The sequence below is a fragment of the Hemitrygon akajei genome, chromosome 6 (genome assembly GCF_048418815.1).
Source record: "Hemitrygon akajei chromosome 6, sHemAka1.3, whole genome shotgun sequence".
In the NCBI taxonomy this organism is placed as follows: domain Eukaryota; kingdom Metazoa; phylum Chordata; class Chondrichthyes; order Myliobatiformes; family Dasyatidae; genus Hemitrygon; species Hemitrygon akajei.
This window is the reverse complement of record NC_133129.1, coordinates 184,544,006-184,563,558: the sequence shown is the minus strand read 5'-3', so window position 1 is coordinate 184,563,558 and position 19,553 is coordinate 184,544,006. Positions and strand designations below refer to the sequence as shown.

The following is a 19,553-nucleotide window of genomic DNA, read 5'->3' as shown; positions in this document are numbered from 1 at the left end:
TTATAGTCTTTTAACCACCAGGTTCATGTCCAGCAGGTCCGTTGCTTTATTTATTTATGTGGAGATATAATGAGGAACAGGCCCTTCTGGCCCATTGAGCTGCACTGCCCAGTCACCCATCGATTCAACCGTAGCCTAATCACAGGACATTTTAAATGACTAATTAACCTATTAACCAGTCTGTCTTTGGACTGTTGGAGGAAACCCAAGCGCTCGTGGGAAGGACCTACAAACTTCATACAAAGGACATTGGAATTGATCAGCGGATTGCAACACCCAAAGCTGTTAGAGCATTGTGCTAACCGCTTCACTACAGGAGCACTGCTCTGAACGTCAGTGGACTGGTGCAGGTATTTTGAATAGCCCTGTTTATGAGCTCGGCTGATATGTTGAGATTAGCTCAATTTACATCTAATCATTTGTACATCTTGTTTTCGTGATGCACTGAGAACAAATGGACAGTGTTAAATGACTGTCAGTGCGCAGAAGGCGTAATGGATACCCTGCCCTGCGTCAGAGTCCCAGAGCACAAGGAAGACAGCGCCTGAGGGTCGAGACCAGTCCCTGCCCTGAATTAACCCAGGACGGGCACTGATTCCACACAGCCAGGGCTACCTCGATGGTGCGGGAGTTAGCACAATCCTGTTACAACTTTGGGTGTCGGGGTTCAGGGTTCAGTTCCAATGTCCTTTGTAAGAATGTACTGGTTAGTAGGTTAACTGGTCATTGTAAATTATCCTGTGATTGGACTAGAGTTAAAAAGTTGTGTTGTCGGGCGGTACGGCTCAAAGGGCAGAAGGGCCTGTTCTGAGCTGTATCTCTGAATAGAATAAAATAAATATCACAGGTACTTCAGGACATACAGTGAAATGCAGCGGATCAGGCAGCATCTGTGGGAAAGAGTAAACAGTCGATGCCTCGGGCTGAGACCCTTCATCAGGACTGGAAAGGAAGAGGAGAGGTCAGGGAGAGGTCCTACCACCCTGTACTTCTCCCTCCCCTCCCCCACCTTCTTACTCTGACTTCAGCCCCGATGAAGGGTCTCAGCCCGAAACGTTGACTGTTTACTCTTTTTCATAGATGCTGCCTGACCTGCCGAGTTCCTCCAGCATTTCGTGTGTGTTGCTCTGGATTTCCAGCATCTGCAGAATCTGTCGTGTTTGTGATACAGTGAAAAGCAACGTTTGCATTAACGACCAACACAACCCAAGTTTGTGCTAGGGGCAGCTTGCAAGTGTGGCTTCACACTCCAGTGTCAACATAACATGTCCATGACAGAACAACACAGGACACAACAAGCAACAAAACAACAACAGCAAGACTAGCCCCCTTCCTCCCTCCCTCCCTCCCACCCACTCACCCACTTATCCACTCATCCACATGCACAGACAGGCCCCACCCACTCATCCACATGCACAGACAGGCCCCACCCACTCATCCACATGCACAGACAGGCCTCACCCACTCATCCTCATGAACAGACAGGCCTCCAATCTCATGACTGGTTGCTTCTGGGCCCCAACGACCAGTCTTTGCCCTAGCTCTCAGATTCACAGATACTGGGTCTAAAACTTCCAGTCCTTGGCCCAGACTTGCAGATATGAAACCTCTGGACACACCAATAGACCACAATGAGTAAGGTTAGGCAGCAGCAGCTCGACCATGATTTCTGAAGTGTTCCCTAGTGGGATAAAATGGACTCGACCTCACAAACTACCTTGTTATGTTCTTGCACCAGTTTTGTTTACATGCACTGCACTTTCTTTGTAAGTTTAACACTTTATTTTGCATTCTGTTGCTGTTTCCCCTTGTTCTACCTCAGTACACAGTGTAATGACCTGATCTGTATGTAAGCCAGGCTTTTCACTGTCGGTACATGTGACAGTAATATTCCAATTCCCTTGTCCTCCCTGGTGGCAGGGTCACCGGTTGGAAAGGTGCTTCTGCCTGGGTGGGCTTTGAGCAGGCCTTTTGCTGATTATTTTAGGTCGAAAGATATTTAGGCTTTTGGCGAATGTTATAGGTGCAGACCCCTGGGGGCAGGGATGGGCAGGGAGTCCATGGGTCACTGGCAGGGTCCTGATTATAAACCTCTTACAAGGTAATAATAGAATCACAAACTGGAAAGTATTTTGAGAATTTCTGGAATGCCGGAGTCGTCTGTCCAAAGCATTCCGAAGATCAGAGCCGGGCTTCCAGTTCCCCGCTGTTTCCAGAACAGTCTTCACAGGAGTGTGTGTGCGAGTGTGTGCAGAGGAGGGTGCAAATGTGTTTAGGAGAGACTGTGATTGTGTGTGTGAGAGCGTGCAGTGGAGAAAATGTGTGCAGGAAGTGCGTGTGTGGAGAGAGAGTGAGAGTGTGGAGAGAGAGTGAGTGTGGAGTGAGAGTGTGGAGAGAGAGTGAGTGTGGGAGAGTGTGACTGGAGAGAGAGTGAGAGTGTGGAGAGAGTGTGTGAGTGCAGGGAGTGAGTGTGTTAATGTGCACAGGCAGTGTGTGAGTGTGCAGGGTGAGAGTACTGTACGTGCAAAGTGTGTGTGAGCGTGCGGGGAGGGTATATATGTGGCATGTGAGTGAGTGTGAGAGGAAAACCACATTCTGATCATACCCCTTTATCTGCATTTGGCCAGTAATTCCTGGTGAACGGTCCTCAGTGTTCTGTGGAATTAGATTCTGTCCCTGCCCTTGTTTGCCCACACAAGTTCAACTGCTGTGGGAAGGGCTGTTGTGTCTTGAGAGAATCAATCGCACCCACCAATCCCATCACTGTTACTGTTAGACCCGTGGCACAGAATTCAGGCCAGTGACCTCTCCTCAGAGTTGGACAGAACAGAACGGGAACACAAGAGTTTGCAAAGAAGGCAGAGCAGCGCCTCTGTGGAGATTCGGCATGTCATTGAAAACCTTGGCAAACCTCTATAGATTTATGGTGGGATGTGTGCTGACTGGCTGCATTATGACCTGGTATAGAAATGCCAATGCCTCTGAGTGAAAAAATCCTACAAAAGGCAGTGGATTCAGCCCAGCACATCACAGGTAAAACCCTCTCAACCATTGAGCACATCTACATGAAATATTGCCATAGAAAAGCAGCGTCCATCATCAAAGATCCTCACCACCCAGGCCTTGCTCTTTTCTTGTTGCTGCCTTGAGGTAGAAGGTACAGGAGCCTCAGGACTCACACCACCAGGTTCAGGAACAGTTATTACCCCTCAACCATCAGGCTCTTGAACAAAAGGGGATACAGTGGCATGCAAAAGTTTGGGCAACCCGGTCAAAATTTCTGTTACTGTGAATAGTTAAGTGAGTAGAAGATGAACTGATCTCCAAAAGTCTTAAAGTTAAAGATGAAATACTGTTTTCAACATTTTAAGCAAGATTAGTGTATTATTTTTGTTTTGTATAGTTTTAGAATGAGAAAAAAGAAAAGAGCACCATGCAAAAGTTTGGTCACCCCAAGAGATTTGAGCTCTCAGATAACCTTTACCAAGGTCTCAGACCTTAATTAGCTTGTTAGGGCTATGGCTTGTTCACAGTCATCATTAGGAAAGGCCAGATGAAGCAAATTTCAAAGCTTTATAAATACCCTGACTCCTCAAACCTTGTCCCAACAATCAGCAGCCATGGGCTCCTCTAAGCAGCTGCCTAGCACTCTGAAAATTAAAATAAATGATGCCCACAAAGCAGGAGGAGGCTACAAGAAGATAGCAAAGCGTTTTCAGGTAGCTGTTTCCTCAGTTCATAATGTCATTAAGAAGTGGCAGTTAACAGGAACGGTGGAGGTCAAGTTGAGGTCTGGAAGACCAAGAAAACTTTCTGAGAGAACTGCTCATAGGATTGCTAGAAAGGCAAATCAAAACTCCCATTTGACTGCAAAAGACCTTCAGGAAGATTTAGCAGACTCTGGAGTGGTGGTGCACTGTTCTACTGTGTAGCGACACCTGCACAGATATGACCTTCATAGAAGAGTCATCAGAAGAAAACCTTTCCTGCATCCTCACCACAAAATTCAGCATCAGAAGGTGGCAAAGGAACATCAAAACAAGCCTGATGCATTTTGGAAACATGTGGACTGTGGACTGATGAAGTTAAAATAGAACTTTTTGCTCACAATGAGCAAAGGTATGTTTGGAGAAAAAACGGTTCAGAATTTCATGAAAAGAACACCTCTCCAACTGTTAAGCACGGGGGTGGATCGATTATGCTTTGGGCTTGTGTTGCAGCCCAAATGGGGAACATTTCAATGGTAGAGGGAAGAATGAATTCAATTAAATATCAGCAAATTCTGGAAGCAAACATCACACCGTCTGTAAAAAACAAAAGCAGCTATTCTCAAACTGTAAAAGATGGAAATAAAAAAGTAATCTTGTGTAAAATATTAAAGAAATGTGTCATCTTTAACTTTATGCCTTTTGGAAATCAGGTCATGTTTTACTCGCTTAGCTATTCACAGTAACAGAGATTTTGACCGGGATGCCCAAACTTTTGCATACCACTGTAACCACACATTCTATTTCTGGTTTCCCACAACCAATGGTCTCACTTTAAGGACTCGTTATCTTATTTCATGTTCTTGTTATTTCTTGCTATTTATTTGCATTTGCACAGTTTGCTGTTCATTGATCATGTTTACAGTTATTGTTTCTATAGATTTGCTAAGTGTGCTACAGACAAAGAGTCTCAGGGTTTTATGTGGTGGCATGTATGTACTCTGATAATAAATTCTACAAGAAGGGTCAGAGCCGTCTCTATTTCCTGAGGAGACTGAGGTCCTTTAACATCTGCCAGACGATGCTGAGGATGTTCCATGAGTCTGTGGTGGCCAGTGCTATCACGTTTGCTGTTGTGTGCTGGGGCAGCAGGCTGAGGGTAGCAGACACCAACAGAATCAACAAACTTATTCGTAAGGCCAGTGATGTTGTGGGGGTGGAACTGGACTCTCTGACGGTAGTGTCTGAAAAGAGGATGCTGTCCAAGTTGCATGCCATCTTGGACAATGTCTCCCATCCACTCCATAATGTACTGGCTAGGCATAGGAGTACATTCAGCCAGAGACTCATTCCACCGAGATGTAACACTAAGCGTCATAGGAAGTCATTCCTGCCTGTGGCCATCAAACTTTACAACTCCTCCCTCGGAGTGTCAGACACCCTGAGCCAATAGGCTGGTCCTGGACTTATTTCCACTTGGCATGATTAACATTATTATTTAATTATTTATGGTTTTATATTGCTATATTTCTACACTATTCTTGGTCGGTGCGGCTGTAACGAAACCCAATTTCCCTCGGGATCAATAAAGTATGTCTGTCTGTCTGTCTGTTTTACGTTGAACTTTGAGATGCTGGAAATCCAGAGCAACACACACAAAATGCTGGAGGAACTCAACAGGTCAGGCAGCATCTATGGAGTGGAATAAACAGTCAATGCCTTGGGCTGTAACCCTTCTTCAGGGGGCAGGTGGCGGGTGGAGAGGAAGGAGTACAAGTTGGCAGGTGATAGGTGAGACCGGGTGGGAGGAGTGCTAAATGCATGGAAAATGATGCTGGGGTGATGGTAGAGGCAGATACACTGGGGACATTGAGAAGGTTCTTAGATAGGGACACAGATGATTAAACAATGGAAGATTATGTGGGGGGAAGGGTTAGATTGATTTTGGAGTAGGTTATAAATTCAGCACAATATTGTGGGCCGAAGGGTCTGTACTGAACTGCATTAGTCTGTGTTAAACCAGTGGAGTTCGGTTTGTGTTCCTCACCACTCCCTCATCCTTTGTTTAGACGTAGGCTGGCGTGCGGAGGTATTACCCAGGGACCACCCTACCTCCGCATTTACCTTCGATGTAATTATCGGCGCTGATGGTCGGAAGAGCAGTTTGCAAGGTGAGCATTGCCAATCAAAATCCCTCCTCGTTGTTCGTCAATTTCCACTCCCTCACCCCCATCACTCCAGCGTTTCCCTGCTCTGCCCCCACCTGACTCCCACCCTCCACCCTTCCTTCTGGTTCCTGTCTCACAAGCCCTGCTCCACCCTCATCTGCCCCCTAGCCTGTGTCACCCCCCTCCCCCGTCCTATCTCCTTCCTTCCCTGTGGTCCCTTTTTAATCCCCTCTGCCGTCTGCTCTCTACTCCCTACCCTGCCTCTCTCCTCCCTCCTACCATTTCCATCCCTCCCTCCTACCTCTTCCAGCACCCCACTACACCGTTCCTCTCTTCTCCACCCTATCCTGCCTACAGTGTGGGCAGGGATCTGCGCTGGTGGGCACAGTGGACGTTGCTCTGACGGTACCTTGCTTCTGCAGGCTTCAGGAGGAAGGAGTTCCGGGGTAAGCTGGCCATTGCCATCACAGCCAATTTCATCAATCGCAACACCACAGCGGAGGCAAAGGTGGAGGAGATCAGCGGAGTGGCTTTCATCTTCAACCAGAAGTTCTTCCAGGACCTGAAGGAGGAGACGGGTGAGGTTGACCTGGCTGACGTGTTGGTGCTGGCTCACGGGCTGCCCGTCCAATGGTCCCGAGGGTGGGGCAACCAGCAGCTTCTTCTTTCCCAACCTTTCACCTTCCTGGGATGACGCAGGACTCGTCCCTCAGCCCACCAGAAAAATGGAGTGGTTCTCTCTCAAAACACTTCTCACTGCCTCAGTGAAGCAGCCACCCACCCCAGACGTTCTCCCCCCCCCCCTCCCACTGGGCAGAAGATATAGAAACCTGAAAGCAAGTACCTCCAGGCTCAAGGACAGCTTCCGTCCCACTGTTATATGACCATTGAAATGGCTCCCTATTGCTATAAGGTGGACTCCTGACCTCACAATCTACCTCATTTTGACCTTCCACCTTATTATCTACCTGCTCTGCAGCTTCTCTGTAGCCGTTACACTTTATTCTGCAGTCCGTTATTGCTTTCCCTTGTTCTACCCCAATGCACTGTGTAATGATCTGATCTGTATGAACAATACACGACAAGCTTTTCACTGTACATGTGACAATAGTAAACTAATTCCAATTCCAGTTAAGTAAGTAGTGCATGGAAAGGGATAATGACAAATGGGTTCATTTGCCTCTCTATCTCAGTGCGCACGACAATAACAAACTAACTCCTATTCCAATTCCAATTACAGCAACAATTATTGAAGATTGTTTAATGTCATTTCCAACATACAATGTAAAGGAGAACAAAATAATTGTCACTCTGGATCCGATGCAGCACAAAAACACACAATAAGATAAAGAACACAACAATAAAAAACACAAGAAATGGAAATACATAGGATAGCTTATATACACGGATTGATTGCATGTCCATAAAGTGATGCTGGGCACAGGAGTGTCTGTAGGTAAGGTGACTGACAGGAAATGATAAAGTAGTGATGGTTGGGGGTGTGGAGGGGTGGGTTAGTGGGTGGAGGTGTTGATCAGCCTCACTGCTTGGGGAAAGTAACTGTTTTTGAGTCTGGTGATGCTAGATAGATAGATACTTTATTCATCCCCATGGGGAAATTCAACATTTTTTCCAATGTCCCATACACTTATTGTAGCAAAACTAATTACATACAATACTTAACTCAGTAAAAATATGATATGCATCTAAAATCACCCTCTCAAAAAGCATTAATAATAGCTTTTAAAAAGTTCTTAAGTAGTTTACTTAAATACATTGAGTCCTAACCCTGGCTCTTTAACATATCTTACTCCTGGTGGTTGAATTGTAAAGCCTAATGGCATTGGGGAGTATGGATCTCTTCATCCTGTCTGAGGAGCATTGCATCGATAGCAACCACTGTATGTACCCTCCTCCTCGATGGGAGTGGTACAAGCAGCCTTGAGGAGGGAAGGAGGCATCCCTCATGGTGTTATTGGGATGTAGAAGTTGTCCATACTTTTTGACTATCCCTATTGTCCCTACGCTGAGGAGGCAGTTAAGGGTGAACCAGTTTGGTCTACAGTCACCTATAGCTGAAGTCAGCAGATTTCCACCCTGGAAGGTTATACTTATTAACCAGATAGAATTTTACAACAATCTTTGAACTTCATGCTTCCTGTTGCCAAAGCTGGATTTGTTTACAGGTTTAGGATTGTTGTTTTGACTGTTGTACCACAGCAAAATCCATCTGGTAGTGGAAATCTGGATCTGTCCGAGATTGGCAGAGCTACTGGCTGGGACGGTGGATTAGAAAGTGCACAGGGAGCATGAGCTGAATTACCTCGTGTCCCACCTGGGACATGCCCTCTTCTCATCAGTACCATCAGGGAAGGGTACAGTGGCCTGAAGCCACACACGCAACGACTTAGAAGCTGCTTCTTTCCGCTGCCATCAGATTTCTGAATGGTCCATGAACACAACCTCACTACTTTTTAACACAACAGATTCTGCAGGTGCTGGACATCCAGATCAATGCGGACACACACACGCAGACAGACACACACGCAGACAGACACACACGCAGACAGACAGACAGACACACGCACGCACACGCAGACAGACAGACACACACGCACGCAGACAGACAGACACATGCACACACACGCAGACAGACAGACACACGCACACACACGCAGACAGACAGACGCACACACATGCAGACAGACAGACACACACACACGCAGACAGACAGACAGAGACACACAGACAGACGGACAGACAGACAGAGACACACAGACAGACAAATGGACAGACACAGAGACATACAGACAATGCTGGAGCAACTCTGCGTGTCATTCTGCATCAGTGGGTGTAACGACAGCACGGGATTTGTTTGATTCACTGATAACAGAGGAATGTATCTTTGGCACCAGGATGTGATAAAATAACGCACATAAAATTCCTAGCAGGCCAGGCAGCATCTATGAAAGTTCATCGGGACTGGAATGGAAGGAGGAGGGGGAAGGTGTCAGAATAAGAAGGTGGGGGAGGGGAAGGAGGACACACTAGGAGGTGACTGGTGAAACTGGGGGTTGGGGAGAGAGGGAGGGTGGAGTAAGAAGTTGGGAGGTGATGGTGGAAAAGTCAAAGAAGGAGGAGTCTGACAGGAGAGCAGAGTGGACCATGGGAAAACGGAAAGGAGGGGGGGCCAGGGGAAGGTGAGGAGAAGAGGTGAGAGGCCAGAGAGGGGAATTTGAGAAGAGGGAAAAGGGTACTCTCTTTTGGCATCACCTGTTTAATTTTTAATAGACATTTCCTGTCATAGTTTTATGATTAAATATTGCAATGTACTGCTGCTACAAAACAAGACATTTCATGACATAGGTGAGTGATATTAAATCAGATTGTGATTGTCTCGAGGGGAGGGGTTTTGATGTTGGATCGTGTTCTGTTTTTACAGGGATTGATCTGGAGAACATTGTCTACTACAAGGACAACACCCATTACTTTGTGATGACGGCAAAGAAGCAGAGCCTGTTGGACAAAGGGGTCATCATCAATGTAAGTGATGGGACAGCTGGGGAGGGGATGGGGTGAGCCGGGGAGCAGGGTGGGCTCGTACAGTCATACAGGGCCACAGCACAGAAACAGGCCTTATGGTCCACCTCGTCCATGCCAAACTATTAGTCTGCCCAGACCCCTCGGCCTGCACCTGCTCCACAGCCCTCCCTACCCCTCCCATCCGAGTACCTATCCAAATTTCTCTGAAGTGTTGCAATCGAACCTGCGTTCACCACTTGCTCTGGCAGCTCATTCAGCACTCTCACCACCCTCTGAGTGAAGATGTTCCTCCTCATGTTCCCTTTAAATATTTCCCCTTTCACCTTTAACACCTGACCTCTCGTTGTGTTCTCACCCAACCTCAGTTGAAGAAGCCTGCTTGTGTTCACCTTATCTTATCCCTCATAATATCGTATATCTCTATCAAATCTCCTCTCATTTTCCTATGCTCCAGGGAATAAAGTGCTAATCTATTTAACCTTTCTCTGTTACTCAAGTCTTGGCAATGTCCTTGTAAGTTTTCTCTAGTCCAGACAACATCCTGGTTAACCTTTCTGTCTCCTCTCCAAAGCCTCCAAACCCTTCCTGTAATGAGGCAACCAGAACTGAATGTAATACTCCAGATGTGGTCAAACTTAAAGCAGAGCTTGATGGGTTCTTGATTAGTAAGGACATCAAAGGTTACGGGGAGGAGAATAATAATAATACTTTATTGATCCCAAGTGGGAAATTATTTTGTTACAGCAGCAAAATTTAAAAACTCACTTAGCAGTGAAGGAAAAGCATTTCAGGATGTATATTGTATACATTTCTCTGACATTAAATGTAACTATTGAAACCTACTGAGGAGTGTGCAGACTGAACAGAATAGTGTACAGAATAATAATATTCACAGGCAAGAGAATGAGGTTGAGAGGGAAATGGATCAGCCACGATCAATTGGTGGAACAGACTCGACGGGTGGAATAACCTAATTCTTCTCGTATGTCTTGTGGTCTAACTAGACTTTTATAAAGCTGCAACATAGCTTCCTGGTTGTTGAACTCTTCCCGTGCAAACTAGCTGCTGTTTGTTACCACACTGGCCACCTGGATTTGCTCTTCAGCAGCTGGACTGCTTTACACACGAGGACGTTCCTGTCCCTGTCTCCTGTGCGTGTGGTGTCCCTGCACCATTGAGCATATCTACAGGAAAGCAGCACCCATCATCAAAGACCCCACCGCCCAGGCCATGCTGCCATCAGGAAGGAGGTACTGGAGCCTCAGGACCAAAACCACCATCTTCAGGAATAGTTATTACCCCTCAACCATCAGGCTCTTGAACCAGCGTGGGTAACTTCACTCACCTCAACAGTGAACTGATTTCACAACCTATGGCCTCACTTTCATGGACTCTACAACTCATGTTCTCAGTGTTATTTGCCGCCTTGGTTGTCTGTCAGCCTTTAAATATAGTTTTTCATAGATTCTATTGTTTTTCATTGTTCTACTGTGAATGCCTGCAAGGAAATGAATCTCGGGTTTGTACATAGCGACATAATAAACATAGTTTGTGCTTTGAATTTTGCAGGATTATGTTGATACGGAAATGCTCCTGGGCACCGAGAATGTGAACCAGGGTGCCCTCTTGTCCTACGCCAGGGAAGCAGCCGACTTTGCCACGGATTACCAGCTTCCAGCTCTGGACTTTGCGATGAACCACATTGACCAGCCCGACGTGGCCATGTTCGACTTCACCTGCATGTATGCGGCGGAGAATGCCTCTCTGGTCCGCGAGCGGCAGGGCCATCAGCTGCTTGTGGCTCTGGTTGGCGACAGCCTGTTGGAGGCAAGAACCCTTCCCTTCCTCTCTACTTTGAGGGCAGGAGGGGTGGGGGGTTAATTAACGCAAGAAGGGTTTGGACATGGGGAAGTAATGTTGTAAAGTCACTGAGTTTTATGGCACACAAACAGGCCCTTCGGCCCATCTTGGTTCATGCCAGCCAAGATACCCCATCAAAGGTAGTCACATTTACCTGTGTTTGACCCATAACCTTCTAAACCAGGGCTTCCCAACCTTTTTTATGCCACGGACCCCTACCAGTAACCGAGGGGTCTGTGGACCCCGGGTTGGAACCCCTGTTCTAAACCTTTCCTATCCATGTATCTGTCAAACCTTTTTTAAAAAATTGCCTTTGTACCTGCCTCTAGCAGTTCGTTCCACCTATTGACCTCCCTCGGTCTACAAAAACAGTTACTTCTCCAGCTCTCACTAAGCTTTCCCCCCTTAAACCTTGTTCTTGATTCCCAGCTCTGAGAAATGTCTGAGTCCATTCACCCTCCTTATGATGTCACACACCTCTATAAAGTCACTCTTCTGTCTTCTGCACCCCAAGGAGTGAAATCCCAGCCTGTCCAACCTCTCTCTGTAACTGTGCTGGCAACACTCTTGTCTTCCGTTCCAAATACACTCTTTCAGTTCAGTGGCGTCTTTCCTAAAGCAGGGGACCAAAGCTGCCGGCTGTAAAGCATAGAGCACTGCAGCACTGTGCAGGGTCCTTGGCCCACAACGTTGACCCAACCGACTAACCTATTCCAAAATCAATCTAACCCTTCCCTCACACGTACCCCTCCATTTTTCTATCATCCATGTGCCTCTCTAACAGTTTGTTAATGTATCTGTGTCTACCACCACCCCGGCAGGTTTTTTTACACGTAGGGCGGTGACTGTCCGGAATGTGCTGGAACACACACACACACAGAATGCTGCAGGAACTCAGCAGGTCTGGCAGTGTATATCGACAGGAATAAACAGTCCGTGTTTCAGGATGAAAAGTCTAGTTGGCATAGATTAGGGTGAGAGGGCAAAGAGAGTCCTGGGCCTGGGCTGAAACATGAACTGTTCAGTTCCCTGTGTAGATGCTGCCCGGCCTGCTGAGCTCTTCCCCTGGTTTGTGTGTGAGCCGATTTTCCTGAAATGACAAATGAGACGTGGAGGAACTCAGCAGGTCAGGTAGCATCTATAGAAGGGAATGGGCAGTCAACACTTCAGGTGGATCCTGCAGCTGCCCAGAAATTGACTGTCCATTTCCCTCCACAGATGATGCCTGACCCAGTGGGTTCTTCCGGTATCTCGGTTGTTGCAGGAAACTTATTGGACTAGTGAGGCAACCAGTCTGTGGTGGCCCTGACAACTCGTTCAATCTGTGTCAGTGAGGTGGGGCCTTGTTTGTCCCCTTCTCTCTGACAACTCGTATCTCTGCACATACCTTGCCTTCTCCTGTTGCCAGTAACTCACTTCCCTCTCTCTCTGATTCTGTGAACCAACTGCAGCCATTTTGGCCGATGGGGACAGGGTGCGCGCGTGGATTCCTCGCTGCGTTGGACACTGCGTGGATGGTCAAGAGGTGGGCGGAAAAGGTGCCGACTCTGGAGGTCTTGGCGGAGAGGTGAGTGTGTGTGTGTGTGTGTGTGTGTGTGTGTGTGTGTGGGGGGGGGGTTATTGCTATGTCCTGTGAGAGTGGTGTGGGGGGTAAATGAGTGTGTATCTCAGTGTGTGAGCCGGTGCTGGTGTGTGTACTGTGTGTTGAAGTGTGTGTATCTCAGTGTGTGAGCCGGTGCTGGTGTGTGTACTGTGTGTTGAAGTGTGTGTATCTCAGTGTGTGAGCCAGTGCTGGTGTGTGTACTGTGTGTTGTGTGAATACGTATGATGGAGCTCATGCAATGATTGAGTTATGCAAACACAGATATTGACACTTTGGCCCAACATGTGTGTCCCTCTCATAATCACCTACACCAAATCCATTTATCTGCGTTACGTCCATTGTCATCTTCACCTTGCTAGTTAAAGTACTCGCCCAGATGCCCAGACCAGTGGTGGAATCTTTGCCTGTTCATGCCCTGTACCACTGGCTCAGGCAGTGTTGTCCAAATACAGCCACCTTCTCAGATCTCCTCGAAGCCCCCTTCATTTTTATTTATAGAGATACAGTCCCTTCCACCCTGCTGAGCTGTACCACACAGTAGTCCCTCATTTAACCCGAGCCTAATCACAGGATAATCTACAATGACCAATTAACCTACCAACCAGTAGGTCTTTGCACTGTGGGATAAACTGGAGTACCCAGAGGAAACCCACACTGTCACAGGGAGAACGTACAAACTCCTTACCGACAGCAGTGGGAGTTGACCCAAGAGCGTTGTGCTAATCACTATGCCACTATGCTGCCTTAACCCTACACCCCATCTCCATCCAGGTGGATGAACATTGATTTCTCTAGCTTCCAGTAATATCTCCCTCCTCTCTTTTTCCATTCCCCATTCTGGTTCCCTTCTTACCTCTTCCATTTCCTCAGCTGCCCCTCCTCCTTCCCTTTCTCCCATGAGCCACTCTCCTCTCCTATCAGATTCCTCTTTCTCCAACCTTTTACCTTTTCCATCTATCACCTCCCAGCTTCTTACCTCATCTCCCCATCCCCACCCACCCAACTTCCCCCTCACCTGGCCTCACATCACCTGCCAGCTTGTCCTCCCTTCCCTCTCTCCACCTTCTTCCCCCTTCCTTTCCAATCCTGATGAAGGGTCTCAGCCTGAAGCATCAACTGTTTATTCCTGTCCATAGTGCTGTCTGACCTGCTGAGTCCCTCCAGCATTTTGTCTGTCCTTCATGTCTTGCCTCCATTTTCATGATCTATCCCATCTATCCCCCTCAGCCTCCTCATCTCCAGGAAAAACAAGCTCAGCTTGTTCAATCCCCTCCATGATGCCCTCCGAGCCTGTTGAATTCCTCTCTAGCAGAGTGGTGGTGGATGGTCGTATGAGCAGCCGGTGCACATCACAAGTCCTGGTTTGTGACCACTGACACCAGGCAGACAATCTCTGAAGAGTATTGATAATGTCTGTGGTCACCTGTCTTGTAAAGACACTGCCCAAATTAAGACAATGGCAAACCACTTCTGTAGAAACATTTACCAAGAATAATCCTGGTCATGATTATATCGCTCACGTAATATGACAAGGTACATTGGGAGCAAATGAGACTTGATGTACTTGTGTGGAATGATCTGTTCGGATGTCACATGAACAAAAGCTTTTTACTATACCTCAGTGCCTGTGACAAATAATACCATCAGTAAATCCAATGGCAATTTAGGCAAGTTTGTCACAAGGTTTGCAGATGATACGAAGATAGACGGAGGTGGTGCTGAGGAAGCAATGCAATTGCAGCAGGACTTAGACAAATTGGAAGAATGGGCAAAAAGTGGCAGATGGAATACAGTGTTGGGAAATGTATGATAATGCATTTTGGTGAAAGAACAATAGTGTGGACTGTTATCTAAATGAGGAGAAGGTTCAAACATCGGAGGTACAGAAGGACTTAAGAGTTCTCATACAAGACTCTCAGAAAGTTAATTTACAGGTTGAGTCTGTGGTAAAGAAGGCAAATGCAGTGTTGGCATTTATTTCAAGGGGAATGGAATATAAAAGCAAGGAGATAATGCTGAGGCTTTATAAGACCAGAGTATTGTCAACAGTTTTGGGCCTCATAAATCAGAAACGATGTGTTGTCATTGGAGAGAGTTTAGAGGAGATTCATGAAGATGATTCCATGAATGAAGGAGTTAACATATGAAGAGTGTTTGGCAGCTTTGGGCCTGTACTCACTGGAATTTAGAAGAATGTGTGGTAATCTCATTGAAACCTACCGAATGTTGAAAGGACTAGATAGGGTGTTTCCTATGGTGGGGGTGTCCAGAACTAGAAGACACAGCCTCAAAACTGAGGGGCAACCCTTTAGAACAGAGGTAAGGAGGAATTTTTTTTATTAGCCAGAGAGTTGTGAATCTGTGGAATGCTCTGCCACAGACACCTGTGGAGGCCAAGTCCGTGGGTATATTTAAAGCGAAAGTTGATAGTTCCCTGATAAGTCAGGGCACCAAAGGATGTGGTGAGAAGGCAGGTGTATGGGGTTGAGTGGAATCCAGGACCAGCCATGATGGGATGGTGGAGCAGACTCGATGGGCTGAATGGCCTAATCCTGCTCCTAGGTCTTGTGGTCTTATATCCTATGTTCTCTCAGGAGAGCAGGAATAGTTGGGAGATCATTCCAACTGGGACAGAAGATGGGGACCGCAGGGCTGGCTTTAAGGGCAAACTGCAGAGAGGGAGATGGAGGCCGGTGTGAAAACAGAGGGGTTGAAAGGTCTGTTTGATTGCTGTAAAATTCCACATGACTCATTGTTTATTCAAGGATCTGGCTTCCTCAAGCACCACTGGGGAATAAGCAGTCTCTAGGTTGCAACTAAATGTTTAGAACAATAAGCCATGTGAAGTGCTTGCATTTTTTTCTCCAACGGGCGAAACAGCCTTGGGAGAAGGAGTCCAGACCATCACCAAACATAGACTGGAATTTTCTTTGCTTTTCTGTGTTGCCGGGGTGATGGATCCTGATGCACGGATTCAGAATTGGAACGGTTCCCAGGATTTTGCCTGTTGATAACCAGAGTCCACTGGGTTCTGGTGCTGAGGGAGCCGCTATACACGGCGTGAGGAATCTCCACGTGCGTCGAGCCGGGGATGGAGGCACCTTCCTTTCCCTGGTGGATGTTTGCAAACCAGTAGAAGGGAATTCGGGCAAAGAAGAGGGAGGACAGAATGGGATAAGGTGAAGGGAAGGAGACTCCTGTGGAGTGTTGGAGCAACAAACGGTCTGCTGGAATAACTCAGTGGATCGAGAGTCTCACTGGGTTCCTCCTGAAGACTTTTAATGCAGCATCTCAGTATGTCATATAAAACTCTAGTCAGGCTGCATCTGGAGTATTGTGTACAGTTCTGGTCACCCCCCCCCCCCCCCCATTATAGGAAAGATTGGTGAGGCTTTGGAGAGGGTGCAGAAGAGGTTTACCAAGATGCTGCCTGGTTCAGAGGGCATGTGCTGTCATGAGAGGCTGGATGAACTTGGCCACCAGCATTTTCTGTGTGTAGCTGGACAAACTTAGCCACCAGCATTTTCTGTGTGTAGCTGGACAAACTTAGCCACCAGTATTTTCTGTGTGTTGCTGGACGAACTTGGCCACCAGCATTTTCTGTGTGTTGCTGGACGAACTTGGCCACCAGCATTTTCTGTGTGTTGCTGGACGAACTTGGCCACCAGCATTTTCTGTGTGTTGCTGGACGAACTTAGCCACCAGCATTTTCTGTGTGTTGCTGGACGAACTTGGCCACCAGCATTTTCTGTGTGTAGCTGGACAAACTTAGCCACCAGCATTTTCTGTGTGTAGCTGGACGAACTTGGCCACCAGCATTTTCTGTGTGTAGCTGGACGAACTTGGCCACCAGCATTTTCTGTGTGTAGCTGGACGAACTTGGCCACCAGCATTTTCTGTGTGTAGCTGGATGAACTTGGCCACCAGCATTTTCTGTGTGTAGCTGGACGAACTTGCGGTTGTTTTCTCTGGAGCAGTGGGGCTGAGGGGTTTATAGAGGTTTATAACCTCTGATAGAGGTTTATAAGATTATGAGAGGCATAGATGAAGTAAACAGACAGTATCTTTTCCCAGGGTTGCAATGTCTCATACCAGAGGGGAGGTGTTTAAGGTGAGAGGGGTCATTTCAAAGGAGATGGAAGAGGCAAGCGGTGGGTGCCTGGAATGGACTGCCTGGGGTGGGGGTAGAGGCAGATAGATTAGAGGCTGTTAAGTGATGTTTAGATAGACACATGAATGTGAGGAAAATGGAAGGATATGGACATTGTGTAGGCAGAAGAGATTAGTTCAGTTGGCCATTTGATTACCGATTTAATTGTTTCAGCACAACATAGTGGACCACTCTTGGACCAGTCTTGGACCACTAGTGGACCACTCTTACTGTGCTGTACTGTTCTATGAAAGAATCTCTGAGAGGGAGAGGGAGAGGGAGGATTTGTTGACGTTTTGAGTCAAAAGCCTGACTCAGAACTGAGAAGCTGCTAACCGTGACATGAGGTTTCGACCCAGAACGTCGACAGTTCCTATTGCTCCCCCAAACAATTATTTTTATTTATTTAGAGATACAACACAGAACAGACTGTTCCAGCCCAATGAGCCACACCACCCAGCCACCCACCTGTTTACCCCTGGCCTAATCACAGGACAACTTACAATTCACCAACTAACCTTCGGACTGTGGGAGGGAACTGGAGCACCTGGACGAAACCTAAAAATTCACGGGGAGAACGTACAAGCTCCTTACAGGCGGTGTTGGAATTGAACTCCAAACTCTGAGGCTCTGAGGCGTAATAGCTTCACAATAACCGCTGCGCTACCATGGTGCCTGATCCACTGAGTTCCATCAGCAGATGGCGTGTGGCTCGAGATTTCAGCGTCCGCAGTCTCCTGTGGCTTATATGGAGGATTACCAGCACAGAGCAGAGGGGCAGAATGGCCTGATTCTGTGCTATGATTCGTAGTCGAATCCCTCACCCGGAGCTGTCAGATTTACTGAGTTTGAACCCACACCCCATCACAGCAGGAATACCACATCCTGCTCCAGCTGTGGCCTTGACAACAGCTGAGCTTCCCAACCAAATGTGGCTGATACCAAGGGGCAGAGTATTAAAGTGATTTGAGGGAAGAATGGGGGAGGGTTGTCAGAGGTAGGTTTTTACCACAGAGAGTGGTGGGTGTGTGGAATGTGCTGCCAGGGTGTTAGAGGCCAATACAGAACCTGAGTCCGATTTACTATCACTGACATACATTGTGAAGTTGGTTGTCTTGCAGAGGCAGTGCGTTGCAATATATTATATTAAAAGCTGTAACTACCATGAGTATATACAGTTGAAGTCAGAAGCTTACATTCATCTTAGCCAAACACATTGAAACTCAGTTTTTCACAATTCCTGACATTTAATCCTAGAAATCATTCCCTGTCTTAGGTCAGTTAGGATCACAACTTTATTTTAAGAATGTGAAATGTCAGAATAATAGTAGAAAGAATGATTTATTTCAGCTTTTATTTCTTTCATCACTTTCCCAGAGGGTCAGAAGTTTACATACACTTTGTTAGTATTTGGTAGCATTGCCTTCGAATTGTTTCAAACATTTTGGGTAGCCTTCCACAAGCTTCTCACAGGAAGTTGCTGGAATTTTGTTCCATTCCTCCAGACAGAACTCGTGTAACTGAGTCAGGTTTGTAGCCCTCCTTGCTCGCACACGCTTTTTCAGTTCTGCCCACAAATTTTCAATCGGATTGAGGTCAAGGCTTTGTGATGGCCACTCCAATACCTTGACTTCGTTGTCCTTAAGCAATTTTGCCACAACTTTGGAGGTATGCTTGGGGTCATTGTCCATTTGGAAGACCCATTTGTGACCGAGCTTTAACTTCCAGGCTGATGTCTTGAGATGTTGCTTCAATATATCCACATAATTTTCCTTCCTCATGAGGCCATCTATTTTGTGAAGTGCACCAGTCCCTCCTGCAGTAAAGCACCCCCATAACATGATGCTGCCACCCCCTGCTTCACGGTTAGGATGGTGTTCTTCAGCTTGCAAGCCTCACCCTTTTTCCTCCAAACTTAACGATGGTCATTACGGCCAAACAGTTCAATTTTTGTTTCATCAGACCAGAGGACGTTACTCCAAAAGGTAAGATCTTTGTCCCCATGTGCACTTGCAAACTGTAGTCTGGCTTTTTTATGGCAGTTTTGGAGCGGTGGCTTCTTCCTTGCTGAGCAGCCTTTCAGGTTATGTCGATATAGGACTCGTTTTACTATGGATACAGATACTTGTCTACCTGTTTCCTCCAGCATCTTCACAAGGCCCTTTGCTGTTGTTCTGGGATTGATTTGCACTTTTCGCGCCAAAGTACGTTCATCTCTGGGAGACAGAATGCGTCTCCTTCCCGAGCTGTATGACGGCTGCGTGGTCCCATGGTGTTTATACTTGCGTACTATTGTTTGTACAGATGAACGTGGTACCTTCAGGCGTTTGGAAATTGCTCCCAAGGATGAACCAGACTTGTGGAGGTCCACAATTTTTTTTTTCTGAGGTCTTGGCTGATTTCTTTTGATTTAGTTTGTAAGCTTCTGCCCACTGGAATTGTGATGTAGTCAATTAAAAGTGAAATAATCTGTAAACAATTGTTGGAAAAATTACTCATGTCATGCACAAAGTAGATGTCCT

General features: G+C 46.8%; 1 protein-coding gene across 13 annotated transcripts in view; it reads left to right on the top strand.

Moving 5' to 3' along the window:
* Positions 1-19,553, top strand: part of LOC140729753 (F-actin-monooxygenase MICAL2-like) — a 261,577-nt gene that overhangs the window by 107,879 nt on the left and 134,145 nt on the right. For all 13 annotated transcript variants that reach the window (XM_073049926.1, XM_073049935.1, XM_073049934.1 and 10 more), the window contains exons 5-9: positions 5,777-5,878; positions 6,298-6,453; positions 9,318-9,418; positions 10,988-11,245; positions 12,730-12,845. In XM_073049926.1, the coding sequence (XP_072906027.1) occupies positions 5,777-5,878; positions 6,298-6,453; positions 9,318-9,418; positions 10,988-11,245; positions 12,730-12,845 (733 nt within the window). The remainder of the gene's footprint in view (positions 1-5,776; positions 5,879-6,297; positions 6,454-9,317; positions 9,419-10,987; positions 11,246-12,729; positions 12,846-19,553) is intronic.